This window comes from Ammodytes marinus, assembly GCF_949987685.1.
Source record: "Ammodytes marinus genome assembly, chromosome: 6".
NCBI lineage: Eukaryota > Metazoa > Chordata > Actinopteri > Uranoscopiformes > Ammodytidae > Ammodytes > Ammodytes marinus.
Window position 1 is genome coordinate 26482314 of NC_137235.1, and position 23468 is coordinate 26505781.

Consider the following 23468-nt stretch of genomic DNA (forward strand, 5'->3'; position numbering starts at 1 on the left):
CAAAACAAGTACAACTGAGTGGAACGGGGAGACACAGTGCTGCTGCCCACAGAGGAAATACCAGTGTACATCTCAACGGGCTCTACCATGTGCTGCTGTATTTCATCCCTGTTCAGTGATAGTGAGAGACGTTTGTTATCCCTCACTGGTTTACATTTACAGAGGACATGGCCCTTTCCTCTCTACAACAACTTCCAAGAATCAAGTTCCACAGAATGATAGATCTTGCAGCACTGTGCATCGCCATTTGAGTTGGACCATTGAGTTCTTAAAGCACTACACTTACACACCTTCAGTAACCATTGACTTATCTAATAAAGCCGCAAATGGGTTAAATTCAAACCAGGAAATGAGACGCTCGCTAAGCGGAGATTTGAACATCGCAGGTGAAAAGCATGAGCTGCGAGCAGGCAACTCGAATTATCAGACATCTTCAGCGATACAGCCCCGCCCCAAAGGTTCCTCAACCTATGCAAAGTCCTACACCCCCAAGTAGGATCTTTTTCTGGGGTCAGAAAGAGTTTAGATAGTTCCTGCAGTGGAAACACGCATAGTTCCTGCAAAGGTCTGTAGTCCCGGGAAATAGTTCTTGCGGTGGGAAAGTTAGTAAGGCAGTCCTCAACCTTGGAGGAAAAATGGGGGATGCCTCAGCATCCTCTACTTGATAAAGGCAAAAAAACATCGCTATACAGATGTGTGAGGGTCATAATATAGGGGTCTGCAGCAGTGGGACCAACAAATATGATATTGATTGACAGATGATGGCTCTTTATATTTTCTGAAAATCACACCTGAAAACAATACATCTGGTTGAAAAAATAGTTGTCCGTGTCAGGTGACACAGGCCTAGATGAATGGACTTTGTGTGGTGATACCATAACACTTCCCATCTGAAATCACCTAAAATCAGTTATCGGTAGCTTAGCAACCATGTTGCTAATTGTCCGGCCAAACAGAACATAGCCTCTCCTCACACTGTCCTTTGCCCCAATGTGTGTCTTCACTCCGCCTTCTCCTCCATATTGCCCTCTGCAGTATTATCAGATAATATGTATGTGTGTGTGTGTGTGTGTGTGTGTGTGTCGCACTGCAGCCAATGTGGCACAATTACCCCGGCTCCTGCACTAATGGCTATTGATGCAGCTGAAGGCCCCACACACACACACACATTCATAAAAAATTCATGACGCCGGCTCAATAGGAAGGTGCGGGGGGTCTGGCCAAGCCTTAGTGAGAGCAGCAAATGTCATATAACAAAGGGAGGGAAGAGGCAGGTAATACAGATCCCCGACAATTAGCACCATATGACACAGAAACCCACGGACAAACATGTGTGCACTGCATGCTGATTGTATTTTTAAGAGGCCTGTTACATGCGATTTCAACTGATATCAGTGTGTGTGTGTGTGTGTGTGTGTGTGTGTGTGTGTGTGTGTGTGTGTGTGTGTGTGTGTGTGTGTGTGTGTGTGTGTGTGTGTGTGTGTGTGTGTGTGTGTGTGTGTGTGTGTGTGTGTGTGTGTGTGTGTGTGTGTGTGTGTGTGTGTGTGTGTGTGTGTGTGTGTGTGTGTGTGTGTGATAATACAGATACGTGTGTGCACTGCAAGCTGATTTATAAGCTATGCAATATAAATCAGGTTCATTTTAAAGATGCCTGTTACGTGCGATTTCACGTGTGTGTTTATGTGTGTGTTTTGTTAATGCGTGTGTGCTTACCTGTGTGCACGTTTACGTGTGTGTTTACGTGCGCGTGTTTACATGTGTGTGTTTACGTGTGTGTGTGTGTGTGTGTGTGTGTGTTGCTGGTATCTGTATGGTGGGTAATTCCCTCTTAGTGCAGGATTTCTCCCTGCCACCGACCCGCGCTGCGAGAGCTTTAGAGTGCTAAGCCTGCTAGCCGAGACTGAACCAGGGATCACTGGAGACAAGGCGCAAAGATGAAGAGAGAGAGAGAGAGAGAGAGAGACAGAGCAAAGCACAGGTGGGTGTCAATGATCTAAAAGGAAACGTACGGAGGGAAGATTACAAAGGGGAGGAAACCAAAGGTCAAACCGAGGTAGTAATGGAAGGAGAGGCACAAAATGACAACAAGGGAGAAAAAAGGAAACTAGCTGGGAATTAGCAGAGGTCCCTGTATGACGGCTGGAGGTACAAGTAAAAAGGGAAATTAGGAAAAGGGTGGAGGAAGGACATACTCTTTAGTGCAAGAAAAAACTATCCTTCAGGGAATACAAATCCTGGTTGACCTGGAGTTTGAACGGCTGCGTTAAACAGGAAGTTCACTGGGTTGTTGCCTGGCACCAACAGGAAGCTAAAGAAAAAACTGTTTGTCAAGAGGAGGTGATATTTCCTCAGTAGTAAATATGTACTACTGTGTTACACAGAACGTCATGTCTTTTCCAAGTCAAAATCACAACACAAGTTACAGCGATCACCGTAACCACTACATTAAAGCGGAAGTAAGTGACATATTTTTGTTAACATACGTGTCACATGATCGCCCTATATTCATACAGAAATCACTCATTCTGTGTGTGCTGGATTCAAAACACAGGTGGTCTATCAGTTACTCTGCAGTAAGTAAGTAACTTTTCCTGGTATTCCCACCACAACCCTTTATCCAATCAGGAAGGAGAACGCGTGCCGCTCCAATAATGTATGCTATTCTTCTTTCTACATTGATCCTATACCAAGAGTCTCAGGTCTAGTTATGTTAGGTAGTTATGTTAGAAAAAGCCTGCTTGCTTATAGAAGAGTTCTCTATTCCTTTTTAACGCTCATTCACCTCACAAAGTAGTGCCAATAGTCGAGTGGTATAATTTAAATATGGAATCAACATGTCATATGCCACACATGTTTGATCATCAAACCGAAAAATTGTTTACAGCATTCGATCACGACTGTGGGCGCAAAAAGCTTTTCCATCACCGACACATTCAAATGTCTAAATGCACAATACATTCACTCTACTATGACAATCATGAGGAATGCAAGAAGGCACATATGCTCTGTCTCTCTCCCTCGCTCACACACAAAAACACACACCACTTGGACCTAAGCCTCTCTGATAACAACGTCATCTATATTTAACGATTGCACTGCGTGTGTGTGTGTGTGTGTGTGTGTGTGTGTGTGTGTGTGTGTGTGTGTGTGTGTGTGTGTGTGTGTGTGTGTGTGTGTGTGTGTGTGTGTGTGTGTGTGTGTGTGTGTGAGCGAGAGTACATGGCGGTTGGAAGGAACAATGATGGGTTCCCACCATTCTGGTATCAATAATGTAAAGCCTAAACTGCCGTTCAGAGGCCCCTTTAATGCTAATGCTACCAGAGGAGCAGGCTAGCAGCATGCTAACAAAATCCAAACAAAGGGGACAGCACCAGCAAAAACAACTGGCAGAGATAAGACAAAAGGATAAAGACACTGGAAGAGGCCGTCCAGTGGTTGTCTGTTTACTTTGGAACGCTTTGTCAGGCAGTTAAAAAGTCTCTCAGTGAGCCAGCCGTTTTATATTGTAGATATTGGAGCATGCTTCACACTGTATAGAGCTAGACCAATAAGTCGGCCAGGCTGATATAATACTGGTTCATCTTAGACACTTTGGTATTGAGTGTACAGGTGCATTGATTAATGACATCGCCGCAGAAATGACCAACTGGAACCCAAACTGTGTCTCGGGTTCATAGCTTGTCCAAAAGAGAGTATACTGGACTATGTCAGATGTAAAAGAAAATCCATTCAGCACAGTGACATACTCAAGAAGAGAACACAAATGTAAATGTGTTTGGCTAATATAGTAGTATTAGTAGTATTTAATTAACACTCTTTTAATTTGCTAACCATTATGATCTATTTATTTGCTACATAAATACATTGTTTGGACTATGTAATGAGGATAAATAGTGAAAATAATACAAAAGTCAACATCTTGAAATGTCTCGTTTGGTTGGACATAAAACTCCAAAGGTTCCTCGGTTTACTATTACACATGACAAAGAGAAGCTTTGCAAACATCTGAGAGGCGTGGGAAAGCCAGAGAGAATGTGCAGCATGTTGACAACATTTTAGCTTGAAAATGACTTGAAATGTCTGCGTGTCCGATTGGTTTACCATAAGTTTTTCTCTTGATCAACTCTTGTTAATTGACTCATAACTTATAAGTGGAGTCAAGTATGGGCTATTGCTAAAAACGCTATAATACCCCATAATGTACTTGTTATTAATATAGTTAATACAATAATATATAATATCCCCATTTGGCGCCAACAAGTCCAGATTGTTTTAAATAAAAACAGCATAATCATTAAAATAATCTTAATATACATGGCCGGGCTTTCCCATATGTTAACTTTGCTAACTAATGCCATGGAGAATAATACAATACTGCTCTCCGAGACTGGGAGTGCATTTACAAATAAGCCATACTGCATGTAAACACAGTCTGGGAGCTGCAGCATTCTTCCCTCTCCTTCAACAAATACCAGCAAGCAGGTGTTTTGTCTGACAAGTGGCTGCCGACGTCAGTGTGGGTTTAAATGCCCTCTGTCACATGTCGCCTCTCGCTCTCATTCGTCCATCCTGTCTCACGTCACTGTGAAACTGGTGCAGAAAAGGAAAATGCAAAAGCGAGTTGAGCCAGAAAAGTGTGTTGGCTGGGCTGCTGCTTAAACCTGCAGTGTGTAGAATTTTGGGATTTTTTTCATAGCAGACTTGGTAGAAAAATATAATTATAATATCCATGAGTATGTTTAATTTAGTGCATAATAGCTGCATTTTTCTTGATGATGTCATATTACACACTGCACCTTTAAGTGTGTATAAATGTCGAATTCTGAAGCAAAAGGTGAAACACAAAATTAATGGCAAAAAAAAAATGAATGTATGCAACCCTCTCTTCAAATCCCAGACTGAGGCTTTAACAGTGAAGCGTTTAGCAGCAAAACACCACACTGCTGTCAGGAGGTGAGAAGACTAAAGAAGCCCAATGAAACTAGCTGAGCAAATATTTGAGGACTGCAACCTGAACAAGGCCTTCCTGCCATTCCCTGTTGAACCATCACACATTATGTAAGCAGTCCAACCTTCTGAACACTTCTCAACTCAAGCTGGAAACTTACGTGAATGCAAGTGTACTCATTATTACTGCAATTAGCTTCAGGCTTCACAATATTAACTTTTTACTTTTCACTTCAAGTTACTAAAGCTTTGTGAACTGGACCAGGAAGCTTGCACCAGCAGCCCCAAACAGAGGCTCTCTGGCTTATTCGAGGGGTCTGTGTGTGCAGAATGCGTGCGTTCCTGTAGTAGAACATATGAACTAGCGTGGGTGGAAGGGAATGTGGTCGCAGCCGCCCCAAATCAAAAACATCCAGCGTGTGCGTGTGTGTAGGGACTGAGGGACAGGGGTGAGGAGAAAAGAAAAAAAAGGACGAGACACGTGTGCATATGTGAGCAGCAAAGATAAGAAAAAAGGAACAAGTTTAAAAGACAGTTAGTAAATAAAACAACAGCGGGAGTCAGTGTAATGAACCGGTAATGAGTCGGAAAAAAACAGCATGGCCGTGATGTCACGGGTGTGTGTCGACGTCACACTCACTCTGCATGTGTGCACAACGTACGTACACTGGTGACTGTCAGCTCATGTCAGGGTGTTAAATATAGCACTCGGGCAGCAGTGCCCCAGCTGACGTTAACAATGCTATATAGCCACTAAGACCCATCCACACGCTACGTTAGCACAGTGCTGCTAACGCTGAAACCAGAGAAGTGGTGAACAGAGGGAGGGAGGGAGGGAAGGCCTCGGATTCATGAAAACTCAGCCGCCCACACTCCGGCCTCTGCTGCCAAGAGTTGAGCAGGACAACAGTGTGTGTGTGTGTGTGTGTGTGTGTGTGTGTGTGTGTGTGTGTGTGTGTGTGTGTGTGTGTGTGTGTGTGTGTGTGTGTGTGTGTGTGTGTGTGTGTGTGTGTATTTGTTGCGTGTGTGTTTTTTGCATGTGCGTGTGTTTTGCGTGTGTGTGTGCGTCCGTGCGTGCTAGAGACATTCCTCGGCAAGGTGGATGCCAAGGAGCGAGAGCAGAGCTGAAGACAGAGTGTCCTGAGCTACTGTGTTGTAGTGGAACTAACGAGCAGCCCCTCCCCCCTCCTCCTCACTGTGCCCCTCCGCCTCGCAGCTGTAAACTTGTTAGCCGTTAGGTAATCACATATGACTGGTGTGTTTTGTCACAAAAAAGTACCAGGTCACAATTTTTTTTAATTTTTTTTAAAGCAACCCGGTGGGGGCCGCTGCTCTTGGGTTCGGAGACACGTGCCTGTAACTACGGGGGTCACGGGGTTTGAACTTCTATCAGGATTTCAAGCAAAAGAAAGTGGCCTGACTTACAGTAACAGTTCAACATGACAAGCTACTGGATAACATGTTCTGCTGTTTGTCCGAGCCCCTGGCTGGGATAACAAGCCAGGAGTACATAGACCACGTCACCTGGTGTTAAGATGTTGAATACAGCCACAATGAACTTTGACAGCAGACCTCTTCTCAGCAATGGAGAGCATGAGATTTGCGGTGTCACTCAACATGCAATTTTCTGCTTTTAGACTTGGCATTCTGTGCTGACATATAACAAAAAAGGGCAATCCTAAAAAAAAAAAAAAAGGCTTCACAGAACACACACACATCTCTCCAGTAACAGTGACCTCAACAGGGCTTGAATGCAACACAGCCAGAGGACATGCACACAAGCGTTATTAGCACCAGTGATTCTCTTGTGTCATGATGGAGCTCACACCTCGGCCCTGCTCGTTGTCAAGTGACCTTCTGGGGGAAGAAGAGAGCATCAAATGACCTCTAGTGCAGTGCTGCTTACTTACAACAGACTTTCTAACAGTACAGGAGTATTGAAAGGAGACATCTTTGTTTAGAACTGATGCTCTGGTGTTTAAATGAGCGGTCCAGTCCACTATCTGCTACCTGTCCGTACTGTGTGACAGCGGAAAAAAAGTGTTAATACTCAGACTAGGGTCTTTAACCTGCTATGTAAACAAAGGGGGCCAACTATATAGCCCTCATACTTGTTTACAGAGCATAGGCTGTGTATTAACACTGGATTTAGTTTCTCAACGCACTCACAGAACAGATGAGTGGTTGATTGTGAGGAGACTGATTTTGACTAGTACAAGCAATCTCAAAAACCACCAAGGGTCAACCTTTTGAGTAAGATGTGGTAATATGGCCATACAGTTTTAATCATTGCAGAAATATTTGCCTTGCATATAACAACATCAATATTTAAAAAAAAGGAAGGACTGCCTGGATTTTTATTTATAACTGGAATTCAGTATCACGTGAACGCCAACAAGTGTTACTCCACCATCCATCAATCACTAATGGTCTAAAATTCATAGACTAGTTAAGCTATATTAATACTTGATGTTTTGATCTTGAATTCAGTGTGAGATTTGGCCTGTGTGGATAGCTCCCCTTGCAACACACGGTGGATGTAATGCATATTCACTTGTTCCATCAATGAGAAACAACCTTTAACATTATGTCAAAAATGTACAGGAGACAAAACACAACAAGCATGCCAAGATGAACAATAACAGGTCTTGCATGTCCCCACATGGTCTATATCCACTGTATTAGCTCTTACCCGCAGCAGGAGCAGGTCAGCCCCCACAGTGGCTCCAACATGGGCTTTACAGATGGATTGTAAGCCAGCTATAAATCCAGCTTTACTCGCTCTTTGCTCTGTGTCCACACAGCCACTAAGGCCTGTGTGTGTGACGCACAGTTTGTTATCGGCCCATGCCTGCAATTGTCTGCATGGACCTCTGTGAATACATCCCTGTTTAGGTAAATGACCATGATGTACAGTACGGGCCTCGATCCAGCATATACCCAGTGGAATAAAATAAAGACACATAGCGTCTACCCTCCTGTGTATTTGGTTCTTCTGTACCTTCAATGACATCAATATTTCAAATGAATTTATTAAACTACAACATTATCTAGGTTGATCAGTTAGATGTGTGCGCATTTTGCCAGTTGCCTTGCCACCGTTGAGGACCACTTTTTAGGTATGCATTTTGTGTGTGTGTGTGTGTATTGACAGGGCGCTAACAACACACCATGTGTACCCCTCCAAGAAATAATAACAATAATCATCTTTTTAAGTGTGCCTTTAAGTTTGACACCGTGTGCTTGCTACTACACCATTTTACCACCCCTCTTTATCCATTATTACCATCGTTTAGCATATTCGCTGGCCAAAGTCATCCAGATACAGTATCGAGAAGACTGCGGAAATGTTTTAAGTGTTCATGCAGAGTGCTTCGCAAGCGACCCATTCATCATCAGACAATTACACTTTTGAATGTGACCGTGTCCATACTGTGAAACTGAAGATCAGCGAGTTACAAAGCCTCGCTCTGTCCTCACTGTTATGTGGCTATGTTGAAACATCAACTCCCAGACTACCTTTGGCCATTATAGCTACGGCTGTGAATATTTTGTAGTTCACTGCTATTCTCCTTAAAGAAATGGTGGGAAAGACTGAAGACAGAACGGGCTCACAGTGTCTTCTTGTCCTAGCTCCTCTCTAATAGTTGGCCTATAAACACAAACACACACTTTCCATAATTATAGGCTTGCCCCTGCTATGACGTGGGTGTGTCTGAGAACCATTCGACAATACGACAAGCTCATGAATATGAGACACTTAGAGACTGTGTGGACCCTGGACTTACAAGCCAACTTATAACTATAATCTGCAAGAACTGGATAACCATTTTTTTTTTGTCAACCGCCGTGTTGCTGCCTTTGTCACTTAGAAACCCAAACAGACAACACTGATTTCTATGCCTTTTTATCCATTTACTTTTTGCACATCTATGACAATCCTCACAATGACAATGACCATATTAAAAATACAAGAAAAGCCCACCGGTACAGCAACAGTCAATGATCGATGTGCATCATTTTCAGCCTTACATTGTAAAATCTTCCTATAAAATATGGAGAGATTTGCCACTGCACTCCTCTAGGTGTAGCTGAAACTGCCTCCGAAACACACCCGATCTATCAACACTGAATACTGCCAACAAAAACCATCTATAAACATAGCCCCTATGGATAAAGGCCCTGTGGGTATTTGTGTAATGCATGTGATGTGTGTGTGTGTGTACTTGCATTAACAGCATACTACACTTGGCTTTTCCTAGAATGCCTGCTTCTTCTGCAGTGACTACAGACAGCCATCTAGCTGCAGCTGTGCTCTTCAGAGAGGGGAAGAAAACCAGGAGAGGGATGGCAGCAGACCTCTCTCTCACATTTCCTTTCATCTCCTTTACAATTCACTGCCTAAACAATGGCAAGAACTTACAATGTAGCATAAAAGGGGGGGACCAACGCAGACCTCTTTGTAATTTAGCTCCTGAATGCTGTGTGTGTGTGTGCGTGCGTGTGTGTGCACGTGTGTGTGTGTGTGCATCTAAGGTGTCACCATCAGTGGCTGGGAGCGGAGCAGAGGGATGCCACTGTGTCTTTAAGCAGTAATCCTTCCATTCTTGGAGCATTTGTTGCCAGCCATCTAATGGGCGGTCCGGTTTAATGTCCACAAGGGTCGCTATAGGGAGGTCTTAGACTGTTAAAATCACTGCTGCTCTCTCTCTCTCTCTCAAGCTGGTAGCTGGTCAGGCTCTTGCGTGGCTCTTAAAATGACGACCGAGGGCAGTCCGAAAAGAAATTTTAAAGAGCGATTCTGATTTTGCATTTCAAAAGGGGGAGGAACTGGGGCTTCATTTCAGCGACAAAAGGGATAACAATGTTGACATTCCCGACATGTAGCCTTTGGTCTTTTCCAAAAAAGGAAACCGGGGGGCTTGCCCACAGGAGATGTGCAGCGGACAGGGGGAACGCTCAAACTGTTTTCGTCAATGTCCTTCTTTCTCTCTGTCATGCAGAGAAACAACGTCAAAAACATCAGGACATTATGGTCAACGTAAATTGACCACAATCTGTTCATTTAAAAGATCTGCTCTGCGGACGCTGCTCACCGTTAAACAAAAAATGTACTTCACAACTAGATCCTCATTTGACAACCATAAGGACTCAACGATAGTCCATATGTTACCACTGCCCCCAACAGGAAATCATTGTAGCTTTCCTATAAAACCCACTGAGTTTATATTGCCTCTATTGGACTAACAGATTGTATATTTCCTGAAACATTGGTGAGCTTTTTTCTTTTTTTTTTACAAAGACATGCAGTCTTTGGGTAGAAGTAGAGCCCTCTTGTTAAATGTGACAAGAGAAAAGTTATAGTATAAAACATGTACAGTAATGGGTCTGGTTGCAGAGTTCACTTGGTAAGAAGGTGGCTGTTAGGTGTTTGCAACACTGGCTGTTAATTTTGAGACTATGGTTACAAAGGTTACAGAACAGACTTGGTGTGGAGCATAAACAGCTACCGCGGAGAGCAAGGAAGCAGTGTTGCAATGTTAATGCTGCCTGTCTTGCAGAACAATATGCACCCAAAGACAAAGAAGAAGAAAACAAGAAGTTGTTTTCATGCGGAGAGAGAGAGAAAAAAAAAGAGACCCTCCAGAAGTTAGTTCAAAGTTTCGAAGGGTGAACATAACTCAACTTGAAAAAATGATTAGACCTGGTGTCTCCCAAACTTTCAGCCTTCATACTTTGTGCAGAAAAAGAAAGCAGCCGACGTGATGTTGCAAAAGATCAAATGTCACCCTGTCAGGCTTGTCATTTTCAAATCCTGCAGAGTTGGGAGCCCTCTGGCAGTCTGTTCTCTTCAAGAGGAGCCGGGTTTCTTTGTAAACAAACGCACTAGTTGGTACTTTGGTTTGAACGAGTGAAGTGTGTGTTTTCCAAAGCAATTGCCAGCGCTCAGTGAACAGTGTTTTCAACAAGTTTTCAAAATGTTGAACAAGTAGCCTACTAGTAGTCTAGTGCAGTTTGCAGCAGTCCAATATATTTGGGAAACATGAATGGGAGGAATGACAAACAACGGTGCATAATAAAGTGTGTGTTGTGATAATGTGGGTTGCTTGGCCGTGATTGAATGTAGAGTGTGTGTCCTTACCGCTATGAGCGTGTTATTCCTCTGTTCCGTGGAGGACGCAGCGGAGTCCGGGTCGGGCTGCTTGCTCTGCGGCTGCTTGCTGCTGCCTCCCGCCGACTTCTTGGCCCTTTGCTCAAGACTGCGCTGGTACAGGCTGACCGTCTCCCTCCGCTCGATCTCCAGCTGCTCGGCGTGGGCTTGCTGGTACCGGTTCTCGCAGGTGACGTGGTGTCTCCGGCAGCCCTCTATCCGCTGCCTCAGCCTCTCCACCACGGTGCTGTGCTTAGGGATGCCCACCACCGCCCCGGCGGGCCCCACGCTCCCGGCGCCCGGGTTCATGCCGTTGTTGATGCAGATACTGCCGTTGGGTCCGGCAGCGGGGGAGGCGAAGTCCCCCATCACTGCGCCGAGTGGCTGCTATTTTGGAAGAACTTTTTTCTTTCTCCCCCGTCAAGCTCACCGCCACCGCCACTTCTACCTCCTCCGGCCACCTCCACCACCTAGCGTCCTCTCCCTCCCTGTCCAACCCGCAGAAGGGTCGCCAGCAGCGGACGGGAGGTAGGCTAGCCTGCGACCGACGACAGCCGACGAAGCTAGCTAAAAGCAGGGCAGGTTTAAAGGGCTGCTGCTAGCCCGCCAGTCATATGGTAAAGGCTATAAGGGCTTGCGATTGACCGTGTCTTCTTGCCTCCTCGACACTACTGTTCCCAAACAAACCTCTCCCGAAAAAAAAACACAAATAACAGCGAGCCTGAGTGGGACCACAGTTGAAAGAAAAGCCCCGAACTGAATTCAACAATAAAGCCGCTGCCACGCTGCAAACAAAAACTGCTGGAAAACAAAACAACAACAATACCGTGAATGTATGAACGTTTGCAGGCACTCTACGGTCATACACACACAAACCGTCCCGCGGAGGAGGAGCGGCAGCAACAGTCCACTCGCCGCTTTACTGCGTTGTCCTTTGAGAAAAAGTTTTGCTGCCTGAACCGAACGGGCTCCGGAGTTTCCCAGTGAACTTGCATCTCATATGGTTTTGGTTTGAAAGAAATCCCGGTGAAGATGTTGTTGAGTTGGAGGATAAGAAAGAGCACAGGCGCCCATCGGTAGTCCGGTTGTAGAGCAACTAGAGTAGCCCAGACGACGCGCAAAACGCGGATATGGGAAGCAGTGGCGGAAGTCTGTAGTCAGTGGCTGCCGCCTGCCACCATCACAATAATCAGGTCCGCTTCTCCACCATGCCAGCGGAGTGATATCGGGACAGGAGTTGAGTAAAAACCAGCTAGAGGCTGTGAGGAGCCCGCTGACGGACGCACAGAAAACCCGGAGAGGATTCCGTAGAGTAACCCGGAGAGGACCGGAGTGCTCCCTCCACGTCCTGTCCTGTGCTGTATAATGGTTAAACCCTCTTTAGGTGGCCTAACTCTATCTCACCTTGTTTTGATGGAGCGGTTTTTTCCTAATTGCTTGAACACATTTGTCCATTCAGAATTGACGTGTTCCAAACTATTGAGTTGGCACAGGACTAAACTTAAAGTTTAGACTACGACACATTTACCACATAGCAAATAGCCTGACAATTCCTTCAAACAACACTGTCAATATTATCAATGTAGTAAGTTGGTTATTTTATTCAGTCATTAAACAATAATCATAAACACATCATATTGTAAACTTCAGCAAATACTGAATAGACTGTGACTGAATAGATTTATCCCTATACTTACTAAAAGCAGTTTAGTCTGGCTGTGCAAGACTTGGTTTATCCTGAAGCAAAATCGAAACCATGCCTATCCTGTATTCTTTTCTGTTAAATCTACCCACCACAAAATAATAAGAAAAGAGAGAAACCAAGATATAAGTAGTAACGTAAACAAATAGGCCTCAATAAATGATGCAATTGTAACCCAAAAAAATGGCATCAAAAAGTAAAAAAAAAAATACATTATTAACATCTGTAACCATCAAAAATAACATTAAAGGTGCAGTGTGTAATATGACATCATCAAGAAAGTTCTACAAAGTTCTAGAATGCAACGCTCCCTGGGTAACCCCAACCCTTAAGAATAATAACAGAAGCTACAGTGGCCTTCAAGGACAAGAACCATTCTAAATTTTAAACAATGCACCTGATGACATTCCAACTATATGACACTTTCAAGATGGCTGCACCAGGCCTTGGTCCAAGATATGCAGAAATATGGACATATATGAGACCCTTTCTAAGGGAAAAAATAATAATTCAAAAAACAATGCAGCTATTATGCACTAAATTAAATGTACTTATGGATATTATAATTACTTTCTACAAAATCTGCTAGGAAATAAAACCCAAAATTCTACACACTGCAGGTTTAAAAACTATTTTCTTCTTATTTGTAAGGAGCGGGGTTACCCAGGGAAAGTTGCATTCTAGAACTTTCTTGATGATGTCATATTACAAACTGCATGTAGTTGTCTCTTTTGTAACTGTTTTTAATGTTTTTTTATTTGTCCAAGGATTGTTTGGGGTGTGGGGTGGGTGGGATTCTAAATGTGTTGTATGTTTGTTAAAAAAATAATTTGTTTAATAAAAATCGTTTATGAAAAAAAAAATTATAATTCTTGCAAACCAAAAAAGAGCAGCACATTTTTTTTAAATTGCATCGGAATTGTTCAATAATTTTACCCCCACAATAGACAGCATACATCTCATTTGAACTTTTAATTCGACTACTTTATGAAAAGTGAACTTGACACTACCGCTCAAGTCATACTTACTTTCCTGTTTTGAAATATATTCTCAGGCCTAATTCAGTTACAACACAATTGACAACAAAATACTAAATACAGCCATCCATTGTATCATTTCCTCAAAAGATGATGATTTAATGTTCGAAAAATCATAGGTTACACCACTTTTACACCAAGTTAGCAACCAAAAAAATAATCTGTTTGCAATTGCTGTTACTGGACCAACTTTTTTTTGTGAGCTCTCACAAAAATAAATAAATAAATAAATGTTTTCATTAGTTCATTACCACGTTTCTTGTTTTTGTTTTATACAGAGATACTGTACATGGGCCTACAGAGGCTCATGTTGGTCATTTACACAAGTATAATGAACTCTACAGGTCAGCAACAATAACAAATAAGAATACTGAATGTATGTGGCCAGCTCATTAGAAGTTTAACATTAGTTTTTCTCATTGTTTATCTAGTGAAAAGTTCAGGGGGGCGCCCTTATCTCAGTTGGTACGGCGTCCCCCCCCATGGGCCTCGGCCAGCAGCGGACCCGGGTTCGATTCCAGCCCGCGGTCGTTCTCTGCAAGTCACTCCCCTCTCTGCCCCATTTCAACTCTGTCTCTACACTATCAATAAAGTATAAGAATGCCAAAAAAATACCTTAAAAAAAAGTTCAGAGTTTGTATAAGGTTCGTGATAGAACATTTCCCTCAAATTGTGATTTAACTGTCAGAAGTTACAGAGAACTGTGTCAGAATGTTTTATGTGTAGAATGATACTTTTTCTGTGTCTGTTGAATCATTTCTCAAACAATTCAAGCAGGAACTGGTAACAATGACGTCAAATGTATTCAACGCTTTAACGTTCCTACGATGTAAGACATTGGTCGACCTGTTCATGTGATGGTAAAGGTGTATTGCATTGTCTCATGGTCAAACATCATCTGGGGCTAGTGCAGTCTGTGATACATAATACTCATTTGTATGCACTATGTAGTAGGATGAGCAGATTCATGGAGTATATCATATGTCACTCGAATTCTTGTTTAGAAAAAAAAAAAAATACTGTTAGAATGTGAAATAACGAGGCACATTCGTTCAGCAACAGGCGCTAAAAAGACAAAAATATCAGGGCATTTCCTACTGAGTATGTCTCACGAAAAGGTGCAATGGCGAAATAGGTTTCACTTCCATTTAAACACCCCTATAATAAACAGGAGCAAAGAACCATTGTGCTCTAATAACAGCAGTTAAAAATACCCCTGCCACAGTGAGGTGCAAGATAAAAGCAGAGGAAATAAGAGATGAGGAGATCAGCTTTTCATTTCAAATGGGAGCACTTGTGAGCCCCCCCCCCCCTCTCGATTTTCTTTTTAATGACAACTATGGGATTCATATCTTTCCCATCAATTTCCAGGATCTGAAATTCAAATAATTAAAAATCTCTTCCTCAATACATGACTAATGGTTGTTTGTATTATACAGTACTGCTGTTAGTCACAGCACTTTTTCATTGTATAGTGATAATAACCATAAGCGACCCTCATCTCAATCACCTAGTCAACACCAAAGAAGAATGATCCTACGCATGCACACACACACATTCACATTGCACACACATGAACACACTCCTCGAAAACCCATGTGGTAATTTTCACTTAAGTTTCACAGTAGAGGCCTCTCTCTCTCTGTATCTCTGTCTCCCTCTCTCTCTCTCTCCATCCCTCTCTCTCAAGTCTTTATTTTTATAGGCCGTGTCATGTGGGAGTTCCATCCCCTACTGTTTCGGCCACATGTGCTCCCTCATCTCTTCCTATAGCCATCCCACCGACCAACACACTCTCATGTCCTCACACACACAGTCATTCACCCCCCCCCCCCACACACACACAGTCCACTGTGGGCCAACAGAGACATGGACCCGGCGTATACACACACTCACACGCTACATGTGTGTGGCCATTGGACATCATGTGTTTCTGTTTCCACTGCATTGGAATTTTTTTATTTTGTTTTTTACGTCTGTGTCCGGTTTCAGTGTCGACAGATTATCAACGAGGTGATTCCTGCATGAGCAACAGTGTACAAAATGACATGTCAAAAACCAATATGTGTGTGTGTGTGTGTGTGTGTGTGTGTGTGTGTGTGTGTGTGTGTGTGTGTGTGTGTGTGTGTGTGTGTGTGTGTGTGTGTGTGTGTGTGTGTGTGTGTGGGATAGCAGTAGTAAGAAGCACATTCATACACTGATACACTGGCAGCAGATTACCATGCAGGTTGCTGGCTTACCAACGGGTCTTACCGAGGAACACTTGAATAATTTTCCTACTATGGCCACTATCTTGTGTTATCGATTACATTCATCTCATGTTCAAAGGTTGGGAACCAACCATTGGCAGTTAATTACCAAAGTGATTTAAAAGGATTTTCAGAAAATCGGCTATTTAAAATGTTAAATAATGCATGCTTCTATCAGCAGCTGTTTTGCCAATTTTAGAAGTCAAGCGCAAGAGAGGAGGAAGAAACAATATGTCGAGTTTAGAGAACTGCCAGTCAGAATTTAGAACTAACAAACCCAATGTGGAAAACGTGATGGAAATATGGAATTTGCATTTGTTTCATGAATTAACTTGATGAAACAAATGAATTGATTAGTGGTGTTCTTTAACTTGTCTCACCACTGATAAGACAAACAAGCTAACAACAGGGTCTGGGTACTATCAGTCAGCTGAAATGTTAACGGATCCAAGTAAACTGGGATCAGTCCAATGTAAAACCTCAGCAGCACAAACATACTGTGTATATCACCCAGAATGTAATAACAGGGACCGGACCTCATTATTTATTTTTGATGGTAACATGACAATGGCATGGAAAGGATAACAGTTGCAGAAGCAAATACTACTACACTGTTTCTGACTATTTCATCATCCCCTATCTGCCAGACGTGAAGCCATGAGGATTTTTCTTGGAGCATCTTGGCTTTCTCTTTGCTTTGTAGAAAGAGGAAAGGCTTTGGCTTTTTCTTGTTGTTGTTCTGGTTTGAGCAGGGAGATGTCTCCACTGGCCCTGGGCTAAATATTGGCTCAAATAACACACTGGTGTTGTTGTTTTTACGTGATCTCATAGTGCACTACACCTTAGAGCAGAGTGATCCCTTGCCTGGGAGCACGCCTTACAGATTTCAGCCTGTGACTGAATTTGTTCGTGTCAGTAACAAACACCCTGTACCACTCGGCTATTTGGCCACAACTATGGACATTTCCCCCAGTTGAAAGCCATTGAAATGAAATAAAATGAAATTAGTTTGGTAATATTGTTTTATATTTTGACACTATTTTGAGTGTATGAATTCTTAAAGAGATCCTATTATACTACTTTTCTGGTCTTAATTTCTTGTTAAAAACTGCTATTGAGCAACCTGACACGAATCACATCACAAAAAACTATGTAGATTTTCGGGACACTCTTCCTCTTAAGGCCAGGACACACCAGTCCGACTACCCGAAAATGGAGACTGCCGATTCAGGGAGCTCCAGTCTTCCCGTCGCGGCCGAAAAAGTGCAAAGAACACACCAAACCGACTGCTGACTTTCCGTACGCTCTGCGCTTGCGCGGGATGTAATGTCGCCATAACAGCAGGCGGCGCTAATCTGTATTGTGGGCCGAAAAAATACGGAAGCCGGAAATGATGGGACGGCTCTCTAGACCATAAACATAGATAGAAATACGTATTTATATTTATGGACCATAAAGAGCACAATTTTTAGCAGAGAGTGTCGAGCATGGTGTCGAGCAGTCAACAAGGGTTGATGCATGTGAGTACTCGCTGAACAAAACAAACAAACACATTACAACGATGGCTAACGATACGAACGATAGCTGTTTGTGCTACCCGCCTCACTTCCGGGCTTCACTGATTCGCTAGCCCTCCACAAATCAAATTGCTCCAACTGAAAGACTGCCCGCCGCTAAGAAGCCCGACGACATCTACAACGACCGATTTCACGGCACACACCAAACAGATTCGTGTCCCCGCCCCCTTCCGACTCTACGACGGCGACTATCGGGCCGGTGTGTCCTGGCCTTTACCCTAGCGAGCACAGCAGTCTCTCTCTACACACTGCTTTGAGCTTCTCTGCCCCTCCCCCCCTGCTGCAAACCCCACTCCGTTGTGATTGGTTACCTTCCTTCCAGCAGCGGGAAATTTTCAGGAAGCTGGGGGCATGCAGCCGGAGCTTGCCTGAGCGGCAGCATTACCATACATGGAAACATGACAGAAACGACCCGAGCGTGACAGAAACAATCCGGAAATTTGAACGAGTTCGGCTCGACCGGCTGCCATAGTGTTTAGTGCTCTGCATAACCACCCCAGACGGTCAGCAGGGAATACGTCGAAATGCATGTACGTAATTATTTGATACTCTAGTATGGTTAAACATGACTATAAATCATTATAACATTATAACGTTTATAGGTCATAAAAGTCGAAAAGTATCATAGGTCCTCTTTAAGGTCATATCCACTCAAGAAGGGGTCTTCAACCTTTTTTAGCCATGGGACCTCTCGGTCGATAGAGAAACAAAACAGGGACCCCCAGTTAAAAATGAAAGAAACTAAAGCATCTATGCCCATTATACTGCTGATGATACTTGGTGGCATTGAGATCACCAGCATCTCTGAAAGGGAAGCTAAACCAGCAGAGCTTGGAGATTGAGCAAACGTGGGGTATTTTTCGGAAGAAAGTTTCCAATCGTGTCAATTATCCATGGGATTTGATTGTCACAACTGCCATAATGTCAAGCAGTACTTGGAATGAAACCAAAGACAGTTATGTTCTACTGACAAAAAAGTTTACTGTAAAGTCAGATTTATATACTTTAATACACTATTAAATTGCCCCTCTTTTCTTTTGGTTCAGTTGAGATTCAAGATACAATGAAAACATGTGTTTGAAATGCTTGACCTTGGTCTAACTTCCTCTTCTACCCCCCTGTGCAGCACAAACTGTGAACACTGCCCCACTACCAGCTAGCTTTTACAAGCACAGTTTGATAAAGGGACTCAGCTGTGTGGTGTGTCCATGAATGTTTGTGTGTGTGTGTGTGTGTGTGTGTGTGTGTGTGTGTGTGTGTGTGTGTGTGTGTGTGTGTGTGTGTGTGTGTGTGTGTGTGTGTGTGTGTGTGTGTGTGTGTGTGTGTGTGTGTTTGTGTGTGTGTGTGTGTGTGTTTGTGTGTGTAACTGGTGCTCTGGTGCTGCCGGTTTAGTGCTTCAGGAATGAATGGAATGTTGTTTCACTCACACACACACACACACACACACACACACACACACACACACACACACACACACACGCGCACACACACGTCACACATGAACCATGTTCTCAGGAACTTGCTTTCACCTATTTTTCCTTTTTTCCTGTTCCTTTTCCATTTCTTTGCTTCCAAAATACAGACAGGTTCTCTATTCGAGAGTGTTTCAAAGTCAGATGGTTCTACCCTCCATTTGCAGGAGTTTGGATCGGGGGAGTGTCCAACTGTATTTTGACCCTGCACCAGCCATTGTTGAGTCAAAATACGGGTTGGTTATCCACCATAGAAAAGCCTGAGCTCTCTGTGGTGATACTTCAGGGTGGTGTATGCAGCTCGGGCCTGCAGATTGATTTTAACACTTACAGTAAGCCAATCGTCCCTGTTGACGAAGAGAGTTGTTCTTGAGAAGTTAAATTGATTATTAAGCCGACGGCAGTTTTAACCGGATCTGCCTCTGCTGCAATGTGCACTTGCAGAAAAGCACAAAAGATCCCTTGTTGTTTGCTCTTCAACTCGAGAGGGACGCTTTTCTTTCTTCCTTTTCTTCCTTTTCTCACCGTTGTGCCGGTTTGTCTGCTCACGGCTTTCCAGTGTGGGAAGTAAATAATGAGTTCACACAATAGCTACGGACAAACGCACACACACACACACACACACACACACACACACACACACACACACACACACACACACACACACACACACACACACACACACACACACACACACACACACACACACACACACACACACACACACACACACACACACACACACACACACATACAAACATAGCCTGGGTTGAGAAGAACTCAGAGCTGGGAGGAAATATTGAGTTTTGTAAAAAAAAAAAAATCAACAGGGCAAAAAAAAGTGTCTTTCTGTCTGTCTGTGCGTCGCTCTCTTTGTTACATCATAAACCCAATCGGACAGCAAACACCTGCCAAACACAAATGTCCACCAAAGACAAATACTAACACTGTAACACTGTGCTTCACCCAATAGGAAGATTTCCTCCCACAATGCCACCACATACAGTATCTACTCCTGCCCATTTTTTTCCCCCATGTGGCCTTTTCCTGCCTTCCTCTACGCTCACCACAGCACAGCCACTACCACAGTACTTATGACATTCAGAGCGCGTCCTACACCCTGTGATGACCCCCCCCCCAGACACACGTTCAGTGATACCCACGGGGAGAACGGGGCTCTCCTACCCTTCAGGGCTATTCCGGAGACTCACCCCCTCTCCCTGGAGTGGCAGAGAGAGAGAGAGATAGATAGAGAGAGAGAGAGAGAGAGAGAGAGAGAGAGAGAGAGAGAGAGAGAGAGAGACCTTGTAATCTGTTTCTCTCTCTCTCTCACCCTCTCTCTCTCTGCAGAGAGGTTGCCTGGCTGTTGCACTAGACCGTCTGTCCTTAAATATTTAATACACGTGGCACTACCTCCGAGAGAGCGGGATAAAGAGAGAATCGTGGTGGCTGATGTATTGATGAACTATACGGGGAGGCCACAGGATTGGATGGAAGGAAAAGAGGGAGGATGGAGGGGTGAGAAAGAGAGGAGGAGGAGGAGGAGGGAGGACTGAGGACTGAGGGATGCGAGAGACAACCTTGCTCAGGGGGCAAACTGATGCTAATATGTGAGGGAGTGGACAGAGTCACTTGTTTCCTGTCAAAGCCCAGATCTCTTCCACGCTGTTCATAGATTTCCGCTCCAACACCATAGGTTGTTGGAGCCATTTTGAGTATTTTTGGTTTAAATTATCTTTAAAGTAAATATCTTTTGAGTTATGGTTGAAATGACGATTTATGAAATGTGATGAATTAGGATTTAGTTTACTCTTCCGGTGATGCGTTTTTCAGGGTGATTCATTTGAGTCTCTCACCTGGGGAAAAGTTGTGTCTGTGAGTTAAAGTCGAGCTCTAATGGGATAGCCTATAGGAAGCCTTCATAATGCTTATCAAGTTTACTTTTTAGCTAGACCAGAAATGAAGACATAACCTGAAAAACAATTGTAGCAAAAACCACACAAATGACAGCAATCAAGCAATAGACAAAAAAAAAATTCTTCGAAAAACCTTTATTTCAATAATAATAAAAAACATTAAAAGATAATCCAGTAACACAGCCATTCTAAATACATATTACAAACAGAACTACCTTTCAACATGCTCTAATCCCTTCTTATAGCATATCTTTTTGAACGTGTTACAAATCAAACATCTCTCTCCCACATGAAGAATACTAAATTGCTCAGAATTCCCCTCATTTCCTAGTATGGAAATCCAGACCCTGATATCTTGAACGATAGAGGGTCTGGCGACGATCAATTGTAATTTCCAACTCAAGGGGCGGCTCCTACTCGTGCATTTCAAATGCCACTGCACGCAGTTGGATAGCACTACAACCAATCAGAGCGATGCACAAGGCGACGTAAGCCCCTTTCGTTTAGCGAACAGCTGTTAAACTGTTAAATTAAACGTTAGCCGTTGTCGGTCGGCAAAATAGAACATTCCACTTACTTGCTAATGAAAGATTTGAGTGCCGTCTTCCAAATCGTTAAGGGTAGAGGCCAAAGCAGTCTCAAACTCACACAACATATCCGCAGCCATCTCTGATGTTTACTATCACGGCTTCGACGTCGCATGCACGTCACTGTCGTCATCCGGTTACGTCCTCCCCAGAGTACCATATAAAGGGCTCTGGCGCGCCCATATTAGATAGAACCAATTGAAACGTGAGACCCAGATTTCTGGTCTTCTTGATAAGCTTCAACGGAGCGTGTCCACCAACACGCGCAGCAAATTTAATTTGCCAGCGCCTAGTGGCAGGTCTGGGAATGCCAGGCTACTCATTTCCAGCATATCACCCACATCATTTCATTCAACAAAGTCCAAGAATGGTCCCAAACCTCTTAGAAAGTAGGCTATTTACCTCTTAAACATAGATGTTATTCTATCAGTTGTTAGGCAAAAAGACATTTCTCTTAGCCACGACCAATACTTAGCATATTCATGTATTTTCAAGCTTGACAAATCAACTGTTTTGCTTGCAATAAGCACATGTCTGAATGTATTTTCACCTATTTCTTTAAATGAGGAGCAAAGGAAAGCCGATATACTGGAGGAAAATCTTTATTCGTTTGCAGGTACGAAGGGAAAGGCAACAAGTTTTCTGTCCGCAGTTTGTACTGCATTAGATCATGGTTTTGGCCTTATAAAAACCATCATGGTTGGGATTGAATTGTGTGTTCCCTGGAACTCAACAGGAGTTAAAGGTGCTTTAAACGGAATGGTTCTTTTAGCTAACTTCCTGTCAGTTACTGCAGATAGCAGTCCCCTCGCTCGTCCCTACGTCACCACATTAATGCACTGCGGTCTTCAAGCAGCGAGTTATCTAGCATCATCTCAGATCCAGAATTTTTACCTGCTCCGCCATTAGGCGCATAAACATTCACCCATCTGTCGCTCTGGCGTGCACCGGCAGTGAGACCATGAGTGAGACGGGTTTCGGTTTGTAGCGTTCTCTCTTGTGATTGGATATTAATTTCGGGATCCCCGAAAAGTTTATTTGCCGATTACATGCAGAGCAGCTGACTGAGAGATCGGCTTTATGAAACGCGCACAATATGTAAGTGATCACTGTATGAATAAAGAGCGATTTAACACTTATATTAACATAAATAAATCGCTTACTTCACCTTTAACATTTTAATAAATAATTTAGGTTCATGTTAAACATTATCTGTGGGTGCTTTTATGGAAATGTGTGGCACTAAGAAGGTGAGCAGAGGATTTGCCACTTCACAGGTAAATTTCAGATGTATTTATAACACACGATCTTTGGAGAGTTTGGTGAGTGTTTGCTTTGCACCAAATTCCATACCAATCCATTCAATAGTTGTTATGTGTGTGTATATGTGTATGTCTCGTATTCTTCTCACTTCAAGCCAAACATGTTAACACCATGCATTGGGGAAAAATAGAGAAAAGTTATGAAATGGCCAAAGTCAAGAAAATGACAATCCATCAAATATGTGTCCGGATATTTCAGTCTGGACTTTTTTTAACCTTTATAAATACAGGTATATCCCATTGAGACCGAAGACTCTTTTGCAAGGGAGACCTGTTTTCCTTTCCCACGTTACCATTCACACACACATTCATACACCGATAGTAGGCTAACTATCAACATTCACACGAGGCAAGGTAGGTTAAGTGTCTTGCCCAAGGACACAACAACTATGACAACCCTTTGATCATCAGCCGACCCGCTCTACCAACTGAGCCACAGTCGCCCCACAGCTTCACCAACATTACCACCTCTTGACCACTCAGAAGACAAAGTTAGCTTGAGCAGTCT

General features: G+C 43.4%; 1 protein-coding gene across 1 annotated transcript in view; it reads right to left on the reverse strand.

Annotated features, from left to right (window-relative positions):
- The window catches only part of maml3 (mastermind-like transcriptional coactivator 3), a gene marked incomplete at its 3' end in the record, with an annotated part of 100949 nt that extends 89461 nt beyond the window's left edge, over positions 1-11488 (reverse strand). The window contains exon 1 of the mRNA XM_080028755.1: positions 11090-11488. Coding sequence (XP_079884881.1) covers positions 11090-11467 — 378 coding nt within the window. The 5' untranslated portion in view covers positions 11468-11488. The remainder of the gene's footprint in view (positions 1-11089) is intronic.
- Positions 11489-23468: the final 11980 nt, after the last annotated feature.